The sequence below is a fragment of the Etheostoma cragini genome, chromosome 22 (assembly GCF_013103735.1).
Source record: "Etheostoma cragini isolate CJK2018 chromosome 22, CSU_Ecrag_1.0, whole genome shotgun sequence".
NCBI lineage: Eukaryota > Metazoa > Chordata > Actinopteri > Perciformes > Percidae > Etheostoma > Etheostoma cragini.
Genome location: NC_048428.1, coordinates 2,898,452 through 2,917,612, shown reverse-complemented (window position 1 = coordinate 2,917,612; position 19,161 = coordinate 2,898,452). Strand labels below are relative to the sequence as shown.

At 42.6% G+C, this 19,161-nt stretch overlaps 1 protein-coding gene across 4 annotated transcripts in view; it reads right to left on the bottom strand.

The window, feature by feature from the left end:
- LOC117937671 (partitioning defective 3 homolog) overlaps positions 1 to 19,161 on the bottom strand; it is a 368,949-nt gene that overhangs the window by 86,442 nt on the left and 263,346 nt on the right. For all 4 annotated transcript variants that reach the window (XM_034861772.1, XM_034861774.1, XM_034861775.1 and 1 more), the window contains one exon: positions 5,263 to 5,391. In XM_034861772.1, the coding sequence (XP_034717663.1) occupies positions 5,263 to 5,391 (129 nt within the window). The remainder of the gene's footprint in view (positions 1 to 5,262; positions 5,392 to 19,161) is intronic.

The following is a 19,161-nucleotide window of genomic DNA, read 5'->3' as shown; positions in this document are numbered from 1 at the left end:
AGGTCTATATAAAAGAGCCTTCAGGTACAGTACTAGGGGACCACTAAGGTTGGTATAAAAGCATCCAAAAAGCAGCATTTCACGGGACCTTTAACTAATTTACCAGATGGATTGCCAAAAAGAGTTGTCACCAAATGGTTTGCAGCGGAGAAATCCCAATAACGTTGGTAAGTTTTTCGAATTTTTAACTAATGCCACAAGGAGGTTGGGGGAATACATATTCATGATCCCCTCAGGATGAATTGTACAACTTTGATCATCCTTTTCATGCAGCGCCATCATGACGTCAAAATCAAAATGTGTCCGATACTCCAAATACCTCCAAAACTAATTACTTTCCCATCAGCCTCAGCTGTATTTTCAGTGTAGGGGCATTTAGCATGATAAAACACTGGATGGTGACCAAGGTAAACATAACACCTACAAAATGTAAACAGGTTAGCACTGTGACATTAGCATTTAGCTCAAAGCAATGCTATCTCTAAGTATAGCCTCACAGAGTTGTGTGGCTGAATTTGCAAAATAGTTATTGTGGACATATTTCACTTGTTTAAGCTACAATAGTTACAATTAACAAGGGCCCCAGTCCTGGATGCTCAACCACAACCTCCACCCTAGACCCTCCACCCAGAGTTCAGCAAAACATCAAACAATTAGTAGTGTATGAATGTGTTTAGTAGGAAACAGGACTGGAATTTGAAAGCCGTTTTATTGTATTTTTAATAGGCTGATTAGCTATAACCTTACATCTGCGTTCTTCTTAGGCAACCTGCAACTGCTGCTCCACTTCCAACTCCTCTCCTTCCCCCACTTTCTCCTGAGAAATCAACCCCGCGCTGTGCCATATATACTCCATTAGCCAATTAATGGCCCAGCATGTTAACATTGAGGAAAGTGCTGCCCACACTAAACACATTATTACTGTTCAGCCCCAATTACCAGCCCTTCTCCTCTCCTCTTACCAGATACGACATATGAGAGGAGAGGACACTGTAGCTTTTAATGCAACCAGCCCGGGGATATTTTATTTTCAAAAGGGGACAATCAAGCTGTAGTGCTTCCTTGCAGCCCAGCTGTGGATTATAATTTTCTTTTTAATTAGACTGATGACAAAAAAGAAGATAATTCCTCTAGTTCGTCAGTAATTGCTCGGTTTCTCCATGAGTGGTCTGTGTTTTATTCTATATTTGAAGAAGTAGAATTGACCTCACATGTACCTTTAAATAAAAATACAATGCCTACTTGCTTGTTCTTCATAACAGTGCAGTGGCAAGTCATTTCCTCCTGGCTGAGAGACAGTCTAGACAGTCTAATGCTGAGGGTTTTTTAGGGGAGTTAAAGTTCAACCCCTAATCCAGTGACGGACCGTGTCTTCAAGAAAATTATGTGTCAGCCAGATGACAACATGCTTTCTTTAACATTCCTCCCTTTCAACTTTTTCTGTTCTGTTATTTTTCCTGTCATTCATTTTCCCTAAATTAACTTTCACATCAAATAAAACTGAATTTGCAATGATATCGTTGTCGAAGCTTCATTTCAGCATATGAACGTGAAAGCAGAAGACTGTCAGATAAAGTAATTACTTTTACATATCATATTGGTAGAATGACAGGCTTGGGGTGAACTGGTAGCAAAGTGTCAGCCCACCTCAAGTCCTTCCTCACTACACTGAACAAATCTCCCTATTTATCCAACAGGGCTGTTTTTGGACCAACAAAGCCAGCAGACTCCTTCTCCATATGTTTGTCAATGTGTAATCTACCTAAAGGAGGCAGGGGGAGATGCAAAAGACAGGGGGCGGGGGGGACACTCAGTTTGAAGTCAACATACTTAGAAGCTTGAAAGCCTGCCTCTTTATTATGCATTGTTACTATGGCGGGTAAAACAGAATATATATGCTCTTTTACTTTCTCATCCAGCTGCCTTGAATAGATTGTTCTTTTCAATACCGCCTCACCAAAACCTATTCCATTGTTCTGAAGGGCAGAATGTATCTGAATCCAATCAACGTGCAGTAAATGACTCTGCATGCAACTATCTGTGCAGAATCGCAAGTCTTCTGTGTTGACCCTTGACCCATAACAGCATAATGCAATCACAGAGATAATTGTCCAACTTCTGTGGTATTAACAATCACATTAACTTGCTGTAGGTATCAATATAATTACAAATGTAATCACACCTCCCAATCAGCAAGTTGGAGCTTGCTTTGAACTCACTATGCAAATGGGACTCAAATAGGATACTGAAATAATGAGATGGTTTGACAAAGGGGAATTATAACGTTGGTACAACAATCACTGTGATAAAAACTAAAACGAAAGGGTGTGCCTTACAGCAAACTGTCTTATTTCTTCTTTTATTAGTGGCACAGTGTACCCAGAACATTGTATAGGAGAGGACCTCCTCCTTTGTTAAAGAAAAGACCACATTCTCACGCCTGATCCAGTTTTGCGGTTTGTCTATATAAATTGTGCTGACTGACCCACTCCAGAATCACTGCATCACTGCTCAGGTTTTGTTTGTCTAGAGTCAGTAGGAAGTCAGACCACAAACAAGAGAAAGCAGCCAACTGTCGGGGATGAAAAAGAAAAAAAAAAGCAGTGATGTGCTCTGCTGTGGTCTGGGGAGCGGGTACACGGAGAGTAGCAGTGGAGTGCCGGCCGCTGATTAGAAGCCAACCGAAGCCGAGCAGATAAGAGGGAATGGACATCATAATCAGCTGCCACAGAAAAAGACAGAGAGAATGGAGTTCAGTTCAGGCGGAAAATGAAGAAGGAACATTGTCAGGTTGTCTTTGTGTGCTTGCCTCTTTGGCCGGAAAATATAGTTCCAGGGCGAGAGTGTGCAGAGATAAGTCAGAGACTGATACAAGCTCCAGCAACAGCACCTGCCCTCTGTTTCTTTCTTTCTCTCCCTTCTCCCCCATGGCCTTGTAAAAATGAGTGCCAAAGCCACAGAAACGGGTGCTCTCTAACCCACCCAAGGTCCAATCAGAGAGCTTGTTGTCGCCATAGTCCTCTCAACATGAGCCAATCAGATAGGGGTGTCTTGGGCGCTGTCCACAGGCATAAAGAGACCAGAGTAATGGCTGCAACCGCTGGGATAAACAAAGATTTAGATCAGCCTAACCCAGGTGCTAATGTCGGCTTGATGAGACATGAAAACAGTCAATCACAGGAGCTGTATAAAATAAAATAAATGACCTTAGCAAAACAAATGCTGCTGATGACCACTCTCCATCAAAGGCACTGCCCTGCTTCATGTAGCAATGAAGTCAAAGTTTTATGTACTCTCCTCTCTATCATCTTCATTCATAACAGGCTGACAGGATATCAACATTTATTTTGATTTGTTCTCAAAATCAACGGGTTGTGTCTGCAAGGACCACAGGCCAAACCATAACTTGCATGAATCATCTCAAGGTCAGAGTTCTAAATATATAACCATAGCTGCCTTATTGCAGGGTAAAAAGGGCAGGTTTTATGAATTAATCTGTCTCACCTCTTCGCTGACTCCTATTTTGAATCGCTAAAAGCCGCTGTCTGCTTAAATTAATGATCGCTAATGTCAGCCGAGCCGGGAGTTTGGCTGCAGCCCATCCTGGGTCGTGCTTGAAACACTGTGCTCGCCAGCGTGGAAAACCTGTCACGGTCCAATCCACATTTTCATGAACGCAATCTGAAATGGTCTCTGTGGCAGCATTCTAATCAATCAGAGTGTTCACCTTAAGCAGAGAACTAAGACAATCAAATGTAGCACCTTGGAGTAATACAGTAGTGCAACCAAAAAATACAAGAAGTAATGGATTTCTGTCGTCCTGCTGAACCCTAATGCTTTGAATATCGACTTGTCTTCATGGCAGTTTGGCTTATTATTACCCAGCCCGATTTCCCTCCGGATTCTCTTTCCATTAAACGAGGGACAATCCTAGCCCGGCTGAGGGATGGGATATGGGAACAGGTACAAAAGGAAAGAATTAGGTTGCCCTCCTGCACAGGCAGCTGAGACCGGAGCACACAAATGCAGAACGGACACAAACAAGACTGGGAATAAGAACGTGCTGCAAGACAAGTAGCAGACAGAGAAATGTGGTGACAGCGGTGAGAGAAAAGAAGTAGGATCTAAATAGTGTGGTTGTGTTTGTGGGGAGGGAGGGGTTGTGAGGGCATGTACTCTGCATCTCTCATGCCCACTGTGTCTGTGTTGATTCTGCAGCTTAGCATCACAGTCGTCTGGGAGCTTCTCAAAGGGGACAGATCTGGATGGAAAGCCAGGCACGTTGGTTCTCCAGGCTGCACAGAGGGAAATGTGTTGGGCCCTCAGCCAGAAGGGTTCACACACTCAGTGTATAGGACCATCACTGCAAGTCATAGTTGAATACCAAAAAGAAATGTGTTAAAGCTTTTTGAGCAAGGCCTCCAGATGTTCCATTCAGCAAGAGACCCAGCCTTGTGTGTTTGTTTTTGTGTGTGTGTGTTTTTGTGTGTGTGTGTGTGTGTGTGTGTGCGCGTACTTGTTTGTGTTTGTAGTACCATGCATTTTCGACAGCCATCCATCCCTTTCTCACTTTGCCGTCAGAGGGAGCGGTATCAAGCCCTATTGTTTCTATTCAATTAGCTGTCATTATGCGCCACAGTTTGATTACTGAGTTCATTTTGCTGGTGGAGAACAATGGAGGCAGAAAGCTGTCTTTTTATATACCCTGCCACTTTATATTGTCTTCAATGCTGGACAGAATTAAATGGGGCTTGTCTTTAAGGGATGAGGCACACACGGCAAAACCAATGGCTTGCCTTATTCTACTGGACATCCTGATGTCCACAAACACTAGAGGACATAGAGCCAAAAGGGATTAAAGCGAACAGCGTATTCTTGAGCAATTAACAACCTGGGTGAGTTGCAGCAGTAGACAAATGCAGTGCAAATCGATTTCACTATTATAATGAGCACCATTCAATCATGCCAAATCCACAGGGGCCTACGAGCACCATTAAGAGGTCAGCGCCTCTGAATGGCACAGGCAACAACAATCCATAAATGATCTATTTAATGTACTGATATAAAAGAAACTATAAAAGGGACTTTTCACAAATTGACATCGGAGTACTTTCCCAGAATTTCCCAACCTTGCTCCCCGCATTTTGCTAATTAGGTAGTTTGCTAATTTCCCGGTTAACAGTGTTTTTTTTTCTTTCTTGTTTTAGCTGGGACTTAATTGTTGAAGCTTTTAGCAAGCCAGAGCTCTGTCTGAGCACTCACCTCTCTTGTTCCAGCCTCATCCGCAAGGTCTCCTCCTCTGACGCCTGCATGTCCTCAGCTTTGCATTTACTGGAGCCCTTTCTCTCCATCCTGTCTCCTGGCCGCTCATCCCTCCGGTGCTTTCCAAACCTGAGTAAAATAGAACGGCAGAGAGGATTTAATTGAGGCCCAGACTTTAATAATTTCCAACCCAATACAGACATTTATTTTTACAGCAGCATGTCTCTTCTTTGTCCGGTAAATTCAGGTGAAATACTCAGTAGGAAATTAAAGTGTCAAACTGTCAAAAGCTTCAGGTCGGGATTGTGCTGGGAAGACAGCTGAGGACGAGTCTCCCACGGCACCCATTCGTTATTGGAAGAATAACTTTTTCATATAAATGCAATCAAAATGCATCAAGCCATATCAAAAGATTACTCAACGTGGTGAATTCCCTCCCTGTCAAGTTTCTATCCAGGACAGTAGAAACGATTCAGTGTGTGGTGTTAAGCGTAAGTCTAGAAAGTGGAAAATGGCAACAAAAAAATAGGCTTTTTAAAAGTAAGGATGCGCTCCACGTTCCCTCCATGAGCTGTCGAGTTTACAGCGAGATGGAGCAGTGATGGCTCATGATTTAATTTGGAGCGAGGAGGGAATTAAATGTAAGTTGAGGAAACGTCCGAGCTCTCCGGCATCATTTGTAACTTTCTAGGCAGCGTCGCAAACTTTGACATTTGAATGGCGGGAATGACATACTGGTAGCGTTAAACCCATTACAGCTTTACAGCTAGGTGAGATTAAGCCAATCCAAAGATTGTAAAGTCCTTAGGTTGACCGAGCTGGGTGCTGGATGAATCAAACGGACTGCAGTACATTTACAGGGCTGCACACTCACAAACAAAATATGTGTACATCTCTATTAACTGACTCCACTGGCTGAGACTTCATTACTCACAACAATGTGGTGGTGGATAACACAACAACTGTCAACTTTTGTACATGTGCACAGGACTTTGAGATTAAGGATAAGCTCTCTGAGACCGAACTGGAAAGGCCATATCGTGAAAGTATGATGTCATTTCCTGCTGCTCGCCATTGGTGCCATCTGTCAAGGAAATGCAATGTGATAGGATACAGAAAAAGGAAGTACTACAGACAGATTTCCAGGAGGTGCACATGATTTGCACATGGAGATAAATCATCATCATCAGATAAACACATCTGTACGCCATATGCAGAAAATACAGTCTACTTTGACCCATGGTGTTGGGTTTTCAATATGCATGGGCATGAACACCCAAATAAATATGTATATGGTGAATGCAACCATTTGAACACCATGTTTATCGGTTATAAAATGTCTTTATTATTATATCACTACAGCTGAGAGATAATTTCATGATATAGGTGAGGACTGTTCACTGCACAGACATGAATGGTATAATTAAGGCTATTGTGGATGCTTAACACCAGGGTAAGCATTGGGGCGTATCAGCCTTTCATCATGCTTTGTAGGGGAAATAGTTGCTATATATAAATACCAAATGGGAGTCAGAGCTAAATATAGAAATCTCAGAGCAAGGAGGGACACAATTTGTTCTGAAAGAGTTCTGATGGAAGAACTTAGCTCATTGCATCCCAAATGCATCTAACTAGCCATCCAGCAAGCATTGGGGGCTTGTGGTTACCTGGAGGGGAGTCATTAACCTGACATGCCAGAGGGTTTGTTGCACAGAACCGTCTGAGAAGTCATAATTGGAAACTGTTTTGAAAAGGGCAGGCATTCTCAAAACATACCTTGCAGGTGATTAATCAAACCATCTGTCTATCATGTCCACTATTGTTGTTTTGAACGAACAGTTTCGGCAGTCACACACACACAAAACACACCTATAGCTGCTAGTAGCTCCTCAGTGAAGGCTGATTGATCCAGTAAGCTGGTAGTTCAGACACAAACGCATTAGTTGAACCGTGACAAAATGGATTTTTAGCCTTGACCAACTGCCACTTTTCCCGTTTGAAAGCCATGATGTCTCTCTCTCATGGGCTGGCCAAATTCTCTGGGCGGGCAAAGCAGAAAAAGGGGTGGTAACCTTGTCCCGTATGACCTCACAAGGAGCACGATTCCAGATGGCCAATCTGAGCTTTCATTTTCTCAAAGGCAGAGCAGGATACCCAGGGCTCGGTTTATACCTATCACCATTTCTAGCCACTGGGGGACCATAGGCAGGCTGGGGAACTCATATTAATGTTAAAAAACTCCTAAAGTGAACTTTTAATGCCATGCGACCTTTAAAGCACTCCCAAGCGATGCAATGCTCTCCCCTTTCTTCATTGAAGCTTCTATGTTTACAGGCTTGTAGTGATGCGCAATGTGCTAAAGGTGCCCAAAGAAATCTATCTTTGGAACTGCCAATTTGTTTTGTTTTGTTATGGTTCATGTTTGCAATAAACATTACACTTTGTGAGGAAAAAATTGTGGCAGAGAATCGTGATGTCAATTCTAAGCTAAAAAATCATGATTCATATTTTTTCCCCGAATCGTGCAGGCCTAGTCTGTGATTCCGTAATTTTTGTGTGATCTTGTGATATTGCAAGAATCCAGCTGCCGTTCAAGGTAAGCAAATCACACCAGTGTTTTTGGGACAATATAACAATTATGTATAATTATGGCCTGATTTGGCGTTGCTGCTGGTATGATCCCATCAAAGCATGGTGTCTTGTTGAATTTTTAGTTTTTGTATTTATGTCATGTGTTACCAGTTTCAAATGTGAAAACTCAATAAAAACTTTTTAAAATGTAAATACTGCAAACCTCGCACTTTTTATGATTGCCAAGTTGGTGGAAACCAGGCCAGTTATATGAACACATTTTATGATTGTCAAGACAAGGCAATAGCAGAAAGTATATGGGAATGACGGACATGAAAAGAAATTCAATAAATATAATCACAGAAAAGGACTGGATTTTTATTGGCTGTTTGTATTACATAATGTAACTCGATTTTCTTGCATAGTACACCACAGACTTATGATGTTCCACATTGGCTTTTTTAAACAGTCTCATTCAATTTCAGACAGAAGACCAGGAAAAAGCATTAAGCTCTGCAGTCTCCCAGCCCCACGGTGCTTCAATCCCAGTTTATTTTTACCTTCCTCCATAGCTGGGCTTTATTTGACAGTTTGAAAACTTTCTGTGAAAGCTGAAAAAATGATATCAGACAAGGTTGACTTTGGGCCAACGAAAGTGAATATATTTATGAAATGGGAGACTTTTTCCCTCACTGATGTTTATTATTTTATTTAACATTAAAAGCAGCAAGGACCTTTGTACAAATGGGTTGTCTTTGGTAGTAGCTGCTTTAGAATTGTAATTCTTCTGAATGTGTGGCTAGCCTGGTGGGAGATTATGGTCTACGGTTGTGCAGAGAGCCCAGGAGAGGCCAAAGGAGCAAGTGTGGGTACTTTTGTAGCACACATAGCATACATTACCTGATTAATTAATCAACAAATGGCTCTAGTAAGGCATTAAACTCCAGGCTGGGGCTGGGAATGCTAATAATAGTGAGCCTGCTATCTGTCTTCAGGGCAGGTAACAGCTTCCCTCGCCTCACTTCAAGGACTTTCATTAAGTTCCAGAGGAAAATTCACCTTCCTCTTTTCCTCTTCCAATTTGTTTCTTAGTCTCTTTTTGCTCCGACCCCCCCAAAAAAACAAAAAAACTAAAACAAACATCAAATAACCTAAGGAAAGGAAAACTTCTGCCATCAACTTATTTTTTCTTCTTCTTCTGGATCAACATCAATACAGTAAGGGATTTGTCATAGTGAAACATGTTGGCGGATTAGACTGAGCAGGACTCTGGGCATGCAGCAGCTCCAGCTATTCCCCCATCGCCGGAGGCCTGAGAAGGAGGGGCCACATCAAACGGAGGCGGAGGAAATGGACGATACTACCAAATCTATTAGAAGGCTATCGGGACACTTGCTGGTTCACAACATGGCTCTGCTCTGCCAGTGGGGCCTGGCTGGAACACAGGATTAGCCACCCAACCTCCACTGATGCACAAGCCCCAATGTAATATTTCTACACTCAACATTTTCATAGCAGGAAAATACAGAAATCTCTGATACTAGTGTGGGTGCAAACTGTATTGACTTTTATACCTGTCTCTGGAAGATAAGTGTCTCATTTGAGAAACGCAGAGAATCCAATAAAAAACAGTAATGATTTGGAGTTAATCAGTGTTGAAGGAGATACTTGGCTGTTTCTGTAAAACTCTTGAGCCAGTATTGGCACCTTGGCATTAATCCGGGCTGGCATCAGGCTAGTTGTATTGAGAGTGAGGTTGATGAGGCTTGATAATAAGATATTGATTGGCAGCAGCAACACATGGGTAGAATGACAATGGAGTAACTACAGTACCTTGCTGTTTGGGAAAGAGTTAGTTGTTTAGGCCCAAAAGTCTGACCAGTTTCTTTTTAATGTGGCTGCACTGAAGTATAATTACTGGCAATCTTGATGACATTATTCAAAAATGTTCAAGTAGCTATTTGAAATGCACAATGATTCTTGACATGCTGTTTTTAATGATGCAGTCAATCCTTCTACCTTCTGTTTATACCTAATGTTTATATTTGACTGTAGTTAGTGATCACCTCACACTGTTTACTTATCATTGGACATCTTGGCCATTTCGTGGTTGTAATGTATTGATGAACATATGCATGTGTTGTTGTTGTAAGTTTTTTTTTTTTATATGTATGTTGTCGTACTGGTGACAATGACTGCTGCATGCACAAGTTGCTTGCTCTAGGGGGAATTACTATAATTGCTGGGTGAGTGTGGTCTAGACCTACTCCCTCTGTCAAGTGTCTTGAGATAACTTTTGTTATGATTTGATACTATAAATACAATTGAATTGAGATGTTTTATATGTTGGGACCCCCAAAGACGAGATGACACATCTCAAAGGGTTTATCCTAATAAACAAATTTTAACCAACAAAACAATGACGTAAATTGATTAAGATTTTTCTCTTAAAAAGCTCTTTGAAATGACTTGCAATGGTCACAGCAACAGCCAGACCTTGCATCTCCATTAAAGCAAGGTAAACAATGTTATGCCATTTACATCCTCATGAAATCTGATCTTATTTTTCTGCTTCAGTCCACCAGACCGAAGCTCTGTTTAATGATCCGTTCCTAAGCATCTATCCAACTGTGGCAGAACAGCAGGTAAGAGTGATGATTACACAAATGCAAAAAGGGGCTCTCAAAAGAGAAAAGAACGATGGTGAGGGGAGATGTACATCGCAAAAAAAACACATGGCCGGAGCAGAAAGACATTCAGTTTCAAAACATGACAGCTGAGTAAGACGCAGATTTGATCAGTAAGATAGTGATATGCACACATAAATCAAGATAGATGCAGGGAATATTTATAACATTTAGAATGCATTCAGAGCTTGAGCGGCTCTGTGCTATTCATCTTAGTTTGGCCCCGATAATGTCTGATTGGCCATCAAACCTCATTTGTGTGGCATGTAATCTAACATGCGTCAGACATATATTATATATGCTTTATTAATGTTGTGACTGCCACTGATGTGATGAAACATTGAGAGAAAAATTGAAGTGCTCAATCAAAGTGTCCTGATACTGCCAACAGCATCTCATAAAATAAAATGTTTTCAAATACTCCTGCACATTAGGCATATTACTGAATAGCTGGCTTTGTTGTATGTGTCTGCTTTTACAATAAAAGTCAGTAAATACAGTAGGTACTCCATTCAATATGATACATCCTCATACATCACAGAAAACAGAAGGGTTTATACCACTAGCAGTGGATGCCTCATACATCATCTTTATCGATTTACAGGGTAATAATACTTCAAGGCTGCAGCACAACAGAGGAGTAAAAACTCAAAGACAGAATTTCAAAAGAGGGAGAAAAAGTAAATTATGCAAAGCCTCAAAGCCAGTTTGATTGTTACAATCATTTAATCTGGGGAGTAGATTTGTGAGAAGCTAATCTGTTTTGACATCTTCTGTGGCAAATTTGTGGTTTGCTCACAGGAAGTTGCTGACTTAGGGAGACAAGACAGCAAAAATTGCTGTCTCCTGCTCCGAAAATGTGTGGTTTTTCAAAGTGAATGCGGGGATGTGATGGACCACCTGGTTCAACCTCACATATGAGGTGTTAAATCTCTTGGCATTAGTCAAATCTGCAAATGGAACAGGTGAGCCTGAAAGAAAGAGCGACTGCATCTATCAATTTGAGTAAGTGATGAGAAGATAATTTCAAGGGCAGACAGAGAGAATCATTATGGTTTCTGCTCGGCCAACCTGAAAGTTAATCCAAATATCCCAGAGCGAAGTCCCCCACAGACGTCTGATGTGGTGTCTGAGCCCCCATCCCCCGAAACTGTATTTGTCGCAGCCAGGAAGAAAATAAATAACTATGCCTCCACCTACTGCCTTTCATGGTGATAATCTATAAAGCACAATAAAAAAATTATCTCAAAGAAGAATCAAGAGACGTTGTTATTATCGTCTTATTGATGACAACACACAGCACATACTCACACTCACACATTTCTGTTTTTCTATCTTCTCCTATCCCTGTCCAATGCAAGGACATGTCAATATGAAGCAGTGCACGGTTTCTACACCGTGCTTCACCTGGGGCAAAACCCTGACAGTGGCATGTCATTTTAATAGTGCTTCGTTAGGAAGGCAAGGCTGTCGGATTTGTTTGGCCTCCTCGCTAGCAAAGTGTTGTTGCAGCTGTGGTGAGTAAACACTCTCTACCTGGGGTGAGACACACAGATGCCTTGTAAAAAAAAATCCAATAAGTCAGAGAAAGAAAAAAAAGGGAGAGAGTTTTTTTTTTCCCTCCCTGGGAATCACACTGTGACCCAGCGATCGTTAACAGGCATTAAAGGGGCATTTGTTATCGTCGGGTGGCCTTGGCGTAATGTCCCCACCGCTGGTTCCCAGGGACACCAACCCAAGAGAGGTATGGGAGGATGTTCTCCCGTCGTTCATCCAGCCTCCAGCCACCGCCAGCCGATTATCTCCCTCCCCGCGGAACTCATTATCCACAACCTGTAATGTCAGTCAGCACTTTCCCTGCTCAGCCAGAGCTCTTTTAAACTGGAATCTACAATTTGACGCATCCTCAGAAAAGCCTTTTTCTTGATGAGTTCATGGAGGAAGACTGCAACCTGAGATTCGTCAATGAATGTGCAAGATAAAGAGCCCTTTGGGTTCAGACCATCTTGGGGGTTCATGATATGGCATATGCCTTCAATATAACACAACCCTTCATGCAGTTGTGCATTACACTGCCTTTTACAGAGTCTCTGCCTGACTGTCACAGCGAGATATGACATCTCTGCGTTTTCACCTCATTGGACAACGGCTGGCACACACTGAACCAATCGATATCCTCATGAGGAAAGGTGTGGGTGAGGGGGGGGGAGAAGCCAGGCCACATTGTTTCAGCTATGGTGTGAAAACAGTGGGGAGAGGTACAGGAGGCAGGATGGGAGTCAAAATGGTTCATGGCGGGTGGGAAAGTGTCCCACACCGTGGTGGCATGACATGCATTTATTCATGACATCAGGCCTAGCCCCAGTAGGGGGACAGCGCCACGGGCGAGACAGAGAAAAACTGATTCTCACCAGATACTTCTACGCCTTTTATGTCTCCGAGCTGAGCAAAGAAGGCACCGTCAGGTTGTAGGATGTTCCGTTTCAGTGACGCTCTGCATGGCCATAGCAAAGTAATGAAAATGGAAAAACAATTTGCGGTTGTATGAATTGTACGCCAATGTAAATGTAAATGTGCTGTATTTATATAGCGCTTTTCCAGTCTTAACGACTGCTCAAAGCGCTTTTACATCTACAGGAAACATTCACCATTCACACACATTCATACACTGTGGCCGGGGCTGCCGTACAAGGTGCCACCTGCTCATCAGATAAACATTCACACACATTCACACTCCGATGCGCAGCACCGGGGGCAACTCGGGGTTCAGCATCTTGCCCAAGGACACTTCGACAATGACTGCAGGGGCGGGGATCAAACCGCCAACCTTCCGATTGGCAGGCAACCGCTCTACCACTGAGCCACAGCCGCCCCTTAACAATGCCCGCCAATCTTAAATCATTGAATTTAAATGACAATATTGCCTGTCGCCCGCTCCCCTGTTTACCATAAATAGGTTATTGTATGGAAATGGAGATCTTTCGGCAGAAATACAGATGCATGGAAATGATGCTATACCACCGTTTCCGGAAATAGTTTTCAGAATTTAATGTATCTATTTTCCTGACACGAGAGTTGGTATTTCCTGTTATTTCTGCAACTCTCTGTCAGTCATGTATTCTGTCTGTTCATTCCCCTCTTCACGCTTTTCTGTCCGAATTTCTCTTCCTGCCTTGCTCGGTTTTTCTTTCAAGCCTATTATTTTCTCTTATCCAAGTCTGTGTGTGTGTCCAATGGCCTGATCAACAACTACATTCCGCTGCTGGTCTAGTTGTTAGGAGGCATAGATAGCTAAAGGCGAAGAGCGCTTAACTATCAACACCCCTGAAGTTTAAGAGGAGGAGTATGTCAAGAAAGAGGGTTTAGACTAAAGATAAATATATGTGTGAAGAATGGTCAGTCACAGAGAGCCGCAGGGCTTTTTACGGTGGTATCCTGTCCTGTCAATATTTGATTGTACTTCCCCAATGTTTGTTTGTGCCAATATGTGTGAATGTGTGTGTCTGGAGTAAGAGCAACAGTTACTCCACTCTTATTAAGAAATGTTCTTTCTAGCCACAGAGACCAGAGAGAATAAAGACACACTGAGCTGCATCACAGTGAATGGCTGAGCATGTTCTCATTGTCAGCATCAAAGCAACTTGAACTAAAAAGTTGAACTGAATCAGGTTATATTTGCGTTAGATGGAGAGTCCAAATCTACAACTAAAAGTTCTTGCAAGCATGTTGATTTGTGTTTGCTAAGTGTTAAAATAATAACATTCATCTCTTTGCTTTGCAAGCCAATTATTCACGTTAAAGCAATACCAGGTACACACACATCTGTGTGTGTGTGTGTCTGGGTGTGTTTATCTATATGTGTGTGCCTGTATATCAAGGGACAGCTTGGCTTTTCCATATTTCAAACAGCCTGTGCAACACAAAGGACAATGCCCAGCCCAACATGATTGCCTTTAATGTTTCCCATAAATCACTGAGTTGTGTATGTGTGTGTGTGTGTGTGTGTGGAGGGAGAGGGGTGTTGTTGCACACGCTCAGAGAAATGTTTCAAATCCCTGACACCCCTGATTAAAGCCTCTCATTACAACACAAATAAACAGTCCAAACACATTCATACATCCATTTGTTAGCGTGTATGAGCGCAGTGAGGAGGGAGTTTCTGAAGGACAATTTACATAGAAACACTTGAGCAGCTCAGAGAGAAGTTCAGGTGCTGGGTATGCTTTGTGTGTGTGTGTGTGTGTGTGTTCACGCAAAGTCCTATTGTGTTATTTGAACTACTGATATTGTTTACAACTTACAATCATCCTGCGCCTTCTTTCTCACACTTCATGTACAAACAGACAAACACATAATCAGTTGTTAAATGCAGAAGCAGACACACACACATGATCTCACAAACTCATAGACATATACACAGTCACATTTGGCCAATGCTTAACCAACCTAGCCCACACACACACATGCAGGGATGGGGATGGGGAAGAGAGGAATGGGGAGGGGACAGCGCTGTGGCTTCTCAGTGGAAGAACTACTGTAGGTGGCTCAGGCTGTGACCTAGATACAGTACAGCACACTGCATTCCTAATGGGCCATTTTGATCAGTGCCACGCTCCGTATCCTCAGCTAGGCTGGTGCTGCATGCCTCAAACACAACAACTCAGCATTCAGCAAACACAGCATCCAAAGTCTGCACAGGTCTTTTAAAGGAGGATTCCGGCCAATTTTTATGTTAATCGTGATCGCTATACATATACTAGTACTTTCGATTGAAAAAAAACCGACCTGATTCGGAGCAGGCAACACTGATTAGCAGCAGCTACGTGTACAAGCTTCCACTGGGCTGAAACAGCAGTTAACGGGGCTAGATTTAAAGTGCCTTTGTGCCTCTTAACAGACACACAATGGAATTAATGTCTGTACAACATGAACAGGGCCCTTATGCAACACCAAGATGTGTTCTCAAGTCAGACATTGTATAAATTCACCTACCCTGTCTTGTTCTTGCCTGCTTGCATAGTTAGCCGCTAGAGCTAGCTAGCTGTTAGCTGCTATTGATAAGTGTGTTCAGCCGGGCTTTTGTGAAAATCATAACAACAACAACCGTTCCATGTGTATTTGTAGGTGATACATTTTGTGAGATTGAGGTCCGGGTTTTTTCAATCGAAAGTAATCACATATTTATAGCAATCAAGATTAACATAAACATTGGCTGGAATTCTCTGTTTTTTTTTAAAGATGATTTTTGGGGGCTTTTCCCTTTATAAGATAGTGATGGTGGATAGACATGAAAGGGGCGAGATGGGGGATGACATGCAGCAAAGAGCCGCAGGTCAGATTAAAACCCGGGCATCTGCAGGACTCAGCCTACATGGGTCAATCTATAGAGGCCGCCCGCGGAATTTTCTTTTAATGATGGCAACCGCAAAAGTGGATGTGGAAGTAGCAAAGCAGAAAAGTAATCTGAATTTTGGATTAGCTGTACCAAATACCACTAATGTGCAGAAACTCACAGGGACCAGCGACTTTCACTGATAATAGGTTTGGCGATGTATTTACAGGTGCTTTAACCTCATCCAACTTATACCCAGCAGGACGTGCATTGTAGGTGAGAGTAGAGATCTTACCATTATTGTCATGACGCACAATTACCTCACACATTAATCTTTTCTGCTTTAACAACCTTTGCTTCCTACAATTATTTCCCAACTAATTTACATGCTGATGGGTCCGGAGACAGATGTGTTTTGCAACTCTCAAATGCCTGATTTCCAAGACGCTCACCTAAAGGACAGGCGAGGGGAGAAACGAGGCAGGTTTTCTGTCTCGTAAACGTCAAGACTTGAAATACAGGCATGGACACACACCGGCCCAAGCGGAGCTGCTGATCCGTGATATACATTCTACCCAGCATTCACAGGGGGAGACGGGAGAGGTCTTTCTGTCAATGCCACAATGAATCTCCGGGGCAGCTTGGAAGGAAGAGGGATGCGGGTGGATATATTGAAAGAAAGAGGGAGGGAGTGACAGTAATTGTGAGTAAAGTGAGGATGAGAGAGAGTAGGAACCCCGTGGATTCCCAGGGATAGTGACTGTTCATCACAAGCACGTTGAATAATAACCCTGGACCCTCCTCTTCAGTCTATTGTTAGATCAACCTGCTGGTTCTCCAATAGCAAATTAGATTAAAAAAAATAGAACACAACCATGTGCATACATGTATGCATGCATGCATACATAGTATTTTTCAAACCAATAAGATCATTTGCCACCTCTACACACGTCCATATTACATTTTACATAGCAGACACAGAGTGGGATATGTGTTATGCTAATATACCACACAAAGTAGAGTGGAAGGAGGTGGGTTTTTGGAAAGAATCACTTACACACATCAAACTGATGTGATGGTAAAACAATTCAATGCAATTCAATTTTATTTATAGTTTAGTATGTAGTGATCATGGACTGTATAAAGATATAGCTATAGGCGCTCACCAGAACTGCTGCTGTTCCCTGTATTGGAGGACATAAACCGGATAAATAAACCGGACTTGTTACAGCGAATTGATGGTTCAACGGTGTGTTATACATAGCAACGGTCTGTTATCAAGAATTAGCAGAACGCAGAATGCCGTTGAATTCCACCAAGCCATGTACTTCCTGCGTTGCCAATGAACGTCGGCGTCCAATGAACGGCCAATATGGATGTAAATCCTATGTATACTGGGCTGGATGTACATATGTATTTAACCAGACCTATGGATCTTCAGCTGGAATTATCAACTGGCCTGTATCTGTTGGTTTGGACTGTTTAGTCCACCATTACACACTCCTCCTCTCTCCATCAGCCTTGCATCCACCCCTCCCTAAATCAAAGACTCACACATCTTGGTATGGCAGTGAGAGACCAATTAAGATTACTTGTAGACAAACATAGGGAGGAATGAAATACCGATCCAGCCATGAAAATAATCTCCATTTCTCTGACACTCTCACCAAAGACAGAAATAAAGATCAGAGTAGAAGAGAGAGAGAGAGAGAGAGAGAGAGAGAGAGTGAGAGATGGAAAAGCGGGAGGAAAAGATAGACAATTTCACTTTACATGTCAAACACATGTCCAGATCCTGACAGAACAAGAACACCATTCCTGCCTTTAACTGGTTGCCTTTGATGGAAATCAGAAGTGTAATTCAACATCGATTGATATTACCTTTGTAATTCAAAAGCTATTTTCCATGTTTTATCTTCATTGCCTTCACTGTGATTGTTTCTCTCCCACTACCCATCCTCTCACTCACATGTTGAGGTGTGTGCACACATTAGCAGATGGGAACATAGTGGATGGGAAAGGTCATTTTAGCCAAAGGCCTCTATTTCATTACATGCTAAGCCTGGTGGATGGCTGAGCAGACTAGCAATGAGTCGTACTGTAGCTGGCAGCCCACTTCATTTGCATAGCACATAGGGGGAAATAAATAAGTTCCCCCATGTGCATTTCTCTCCTCTGTCTCTGTAATATCAAGAATGCTTTACATGTCGAATTCAACTTAAGACTTTGTTTCTTTCCTCGGACCAAAACATACATTTTCTATGTTTTATTATGAGGGGTGGGGGCATTAGTGATTCATTTGTACTATTTAGAAAAACAAAATGGGATTGTGCTGGTCTCAGATCTTGGTACGTGTTCTTAACATTTTCTCATTATTTTCAAATCCGTCTGTCCTCTGAGAGTCGATTCGCATTGCAACAGTCTTTCTCTGATTTATCAAAGCAATGCGGGCCAGAGTGAAAAAATAACATCAAAGTGGAATCAAAGTGTCTCAAAGTGTGAAAAACAAATATCAAACGGAGAGGGAGGAAGTTAAGAAACATGGAACATCGAAGAGAAGAGAAGAGAAGAGAAGAGAAGAGAAGAGAAGAGAAGAGAAGAGAAGAGAAGAGAAGAGAAGAGAAGAGAAAGCGATTCTTGGTTTTCCATTGGTGGGTCTGGGTGTGATCCACTGGGGTCGGATCATTAGTAGTCACAGGCCTGGTAGAGTATGGAGGGATGCACTGCTACACTTAATTTGAGCTCTTTAATAACACACTTTATGAATTCAGTCATGTTTGCAGCCCTCTGCCCGAGACCCAGCGTGGGAGACATCGGTGTATCTCATTTCAGGCCGACAAGATTTCAGATTCAATTAACTCCATTGTGCAACACCACCTCTCCAAACACACACACACACACACACACACACACACACACACACACACACACACACACACACACACACACACACATACACCCACCCCATGCTTCAAGGTCTATCTCGGAGCACTGCATGATCATTCTAAACCTAATTACTTCAGGGCTGTCTGATGGAGGCCCAGTGCTGCCCAATCACATTTACATTGAGTGGAAAAAAGCAAAGGAAGTGCGGCAGGACAGCTAGCCCCCCCCTCCAGACACCCATGCCTGAAACGGCCATCTCTCACTGTATGGTGCCTGACGTCGAAGAGCATCCACTCCTCCCCCTCCTTAATCGTATCACTCAGCCTCTCCCTACATCTAAATGCTTCAACCCGCCAGAAATTGACAGTGACATGCAATTCTTTGACACTAGACACAAAGCTGTGCTTGCCTTAACCTGGCGTA